This window comes from Contarinia nasturtii, unplaced genomic scaffold (genome assembly GCF_009176525.2).
Source record: "Contarinia nasturtii isolate CC-2019 unplaced genomic scaffold, AAFC_CNas_1.1 Cnas_scaffold_4311, whole genome shotgun sequence".
In the NCBI taxonomy this organism is placed as follows: Eukaryota; Metazoa; Arthropoda; class Insecta; order Diptera; family Cecidomyiidae; genus Contarinia; species Contarinia nasturtii.
The window spans coordinates 2,107,729-2,111,416 of NW_022201606.1; the positions used below are offsets into that span (position 1 = coordinate 2,107,729).

Below are 3,688 nucleotides of genomic sequence, written 5' to 3' on the forward strand. Positions count from 1 at the left end.
TCTAATTGTTGTTGTTATTATTATATTTTGGCAGTTTCCCGTTTGGAATGGGACACATCGGGATCGGACACATTGCTATTGTATACTTACAAGTCGCCGATTTCAATGTACTGCTGCACCCCTGATGGGTTTTGCAAGTACAAATCAATGTTATTGTAAGTGGTAACTCACATTATTACCAAAAACGAGCCTCTATCTATTCTCTTTTTGTTCTCTTTCTCTCTGTCGATAGAATATTTGTTTCGCATTTCCTCCGAAATATATCTCGTCGTTCAGTTCCAACGAATCGATGGACAAAGTAAAGAAAACATAACGGAATAAATACGATAATAATTTTCATTGTTCCATTCGATTGGTTGAAATGGCTTGGTTTGCTGATGCGACGACAGAAACATTGACGGCGTCGGCAACAGCAGCGACGACGACAACGATGGCATTTTATTTTCATTCGTTTATAATGATGATACACGCAATTTCTGACGATATTTTATGGGCGATTTCAACAGTTGTTGTCTCTCTTTTATATTATATTTCAATGGTGGATGGATAAATGAGAGCAACTCAAATGTTAGACGCTCCAATCTGTCACACTTGCCATTCACTTTATTTATGCATCATTTGGTTTGTTGTTGCTTCTTATGTTACAAAAAGAGAGCAACAAAACCATTTGTTACTTTATCTTCATTTTGGCCATGTTCGATATTGTGCATAAATTATTGTTTCCGTCCTTTGCTTTCCACGCAATAAAACCCAACAATACCTCAAACAAACCCAAGATTCTTCGCACAAAAGATAAATGCACTCCATCTCAAAGCATTAAATAATTAGTTATATTCTTTTTTATCCAACCTATTCCATATAAATATTGAATGATATTGTATTTGGTAATTTATAGCAGTAAGTAGATTGTTTTGATTAAAATAACATCCAATAAATTTTTGATATAACGAAGACATATTTTTTGATTTTGCTTTGACGAGTATATTTGGCTTGCTTTAATTTAGGTAAATGTTTCATTTTGAGCAGTCATATCTTTCAAATTAGACTGTATGCATTTCAAAAATCAAGTAGTCCTTTAAGTGATTGGATTCGATATGATTAATTGAACAAGAATATATTACAGCACATTCATAAATCGTTTTTTTTTAACCGAATATTTCCAGTTTTTTTACACTCGAAGTTTCAACGATTAAACGATGACAGCCAAAAGAGTTGACAAGAAGAATGCTCGAAATTTACGACCTTACATTCTCAAGGTGCAAAAAAAGAGAACATTCAAAAGTGTAGAATTTCATACGATTTCTATTCATTCGTTTAAAATATTAGGTGATGAGGAAAGATGGCCGTGAGTTGCGCATCAATAAAAAAGCATTGGACATTGTAAATGATCTTGTGTTGGATGTGTTTGATCGTCTGGCGCGTGAAGCGTCTAATATTTTACGGCGAAATTTGAAACCAGTTCAAAAATCGGCGATTCTTACCGATAATGACTTAAAATGCGCCGTGCATCTGCTCATTCCTGGTGAATTGGGTAAATATGCAAGCGAACAAGGGCGTAAGGCTATTCAAGACTTCAACAAAAGCATAATAAAACATTAAAACTATGGAACAAAAAATGTATTTGAAAATTCAATTAATTCCACAAATTGTGGACGACAATTCTCGATTAAATCAAAAAAATAAGTATCCAATAAATTAAAGTAAAAATACAAATTGAAATGAATGATGTGTAAACTAAAAATTGAAATAGAAAACTATCACCTGCGCCTAATTAATTTTAGAAGATAAATTATCCATTTCACTTCAGCCATTGGTTTTCTTTAGTAAACAGGCAAACGATTGGTATTGAAAATTCATTGAATTCGTATTGCACACTCAAATAATGAGGACGTTCATATTGAAATCGAGCAGCACCGATTTGCTCATGTTCGAAATAACAAAGAAAATTTATTGTTTTAAAAGTGGAAAATTGAAATAACAATAACCCCATCACATTCTGACACGCGTCATAGAAATTTAACAAAAATAATTTATTAATCTTGCACATCCCTTGTTAAATGGGCATGTAGACTCTATTCTTTCAATAAATTAACGAAGCAATAAATGCTGAATTGGCTTTTTGAACAAAAAAAACACACCTCTCATATTCGCACATGCCTAAAAATAGATGAAACAACCAATTCAATTTTCTTTTGTTTTAAACAAAAAAAAAGAAATGTTTTTGTCGAAGCTATTCATTGATTAAAATATAATGAGCATGTTGAGAGTGAGTGTCTACATTCGAGGGGTGAATCGCTTGACTTAGTCAACGTCACGTGCTCTGACATTGATGGATTTCACATCTGCATACAATTTTTCTTCATTTATACGTGGTCAAGTATTTGGTAGTCGCTGGTTTGAACAATACGCTTACATCACACCTAAATAGGCCCAAACCAGTGCGTAAACACCGAAGTGAATAAAATGAAACGAATGTGAATGGTTTTTACGACTGTATTGAATGCATATACTTGGATTGGCACAGCATCGAATTTACCACGTAAAAAAGCACTTGATATTCGAATGTGAGCTTAGCTGAGTATTTTGCATCGTAACAATAAAATGTAAATTTTTTATGTTTGCACTCGAGCAAACGCACATCGATTTTGAAATTATCTACAGTGTAAAAAAAAGGATTCGAATATTGTAATTTGTAATATTCTGTATTATATTTTATTGTTGTACAATACATATGGAAATGAGCACATTTTCTGTAAGAGCATATTAAAACTTGGCCAGAGAAAAAAATGTTAATCTATCTCAAAATGGAATTGTGTCTAAAATCTCTCATACGATGAAAATCTATGTCATTTTGGGCTCATTTTGATTATTTTGAACAGATCCATTTTCAAATGTCGTTTTCAATGGAATTTATGATGGTGTGCGGTCACTTTGCCACATCTACATATACAAAATAGACATTGAGTGGTATTCAAAAGGTCAAGCACGTCAATGGTCTCTGAGATCCAAATGGTCCATGAATTCGTGCGCCATTTAAATGAAGTCGTTTTCGGTTGGGATCCAAATTGACTTTTGCCACTAGGACCCAAATTAAATTTTACACGATTTCGTCATACCCATCGCACTTTTCAGCACAGTTTATACATATTTTCATACGTATGCCAGACTATTATCAGTCTCTACATTTTTCACTTCTATTATCAAATTGTTCATTTTGTTTTAATGACTTGCTATAGAAATTTCGATTGCTTGTTGTGAATGTCCTTTAAGTTTTAACTAACAGCTCCATGAATCGACCAGCATCCTTGCATATCGCAAATGGCAGGCGTACAAATCAGGCTGTAAACGAGTAGGCATCTGTTGAGAAAAAAGGGCGGCTTTGCATGAAAAACTTTTTGCCACAGAAAGACGTCATTGAAAACAGCGGGCGCATAAAAGACGAATACCATGGTTAGCCTCAGCGTGTGAATGACTTTCAAAAGCATGCATTTTGCATTTTAATACATTGTATATCATATACGATATATGTAGGTATAGAGACACACACCTATGCCTCCCCTCGCTCATGAAATATTAATTGCAAATCCGACAAGAACATGACTCCATTCTATTTGTGCCATTCGATACTTTGTATCGTATGTAAAAAGTCGTGATGCACAATGCTAATAACAAAGTCAATAGAAATATG

General features: G+C 33.7%; 1 protein-coding gene across 1 annotated transcript; it reads left to right on the forward strand.

Annotated features, from left to right (window-relative positions):
• Positions 1-1,196: 1,196 nt before the first annotated feature.
• Positions 1,197-1,599, forward strand: LOC116350929 (histone H2B.11-like). Its single transcript, XM_031782938.1, has 2 exons — positions 1,197-1,256; positions 1,327-1,599. Exons 1-2 carry the CDS (start codon positions 1,197-1,199, stop codon positions 1,597-1,599), a joined length of 333 nt encoding a protein of 110 aa, XP_031638798.1.
• The last annotated feature ends 2,089 nt before the right edge of the window (positions 1,600-3,688 follow it).

Excerpts from the sequence above, each read along its gene's own strand:
- LOC116350929 (XM_031782938.1), top strand. The coding sequence starts at position 1,197 with ATGACAGCCAAAAGAGTTGACAAGAAGAATGCTCGAAATTTACGACCT. Across the intron at positions 1,257-1,326 it reads TACGACCTTACATTCTCAAG|GTGATGAGGAAAGATGGCCG; the intron begins GTGCAAAAAAAG and ends TTAAAATATTAG.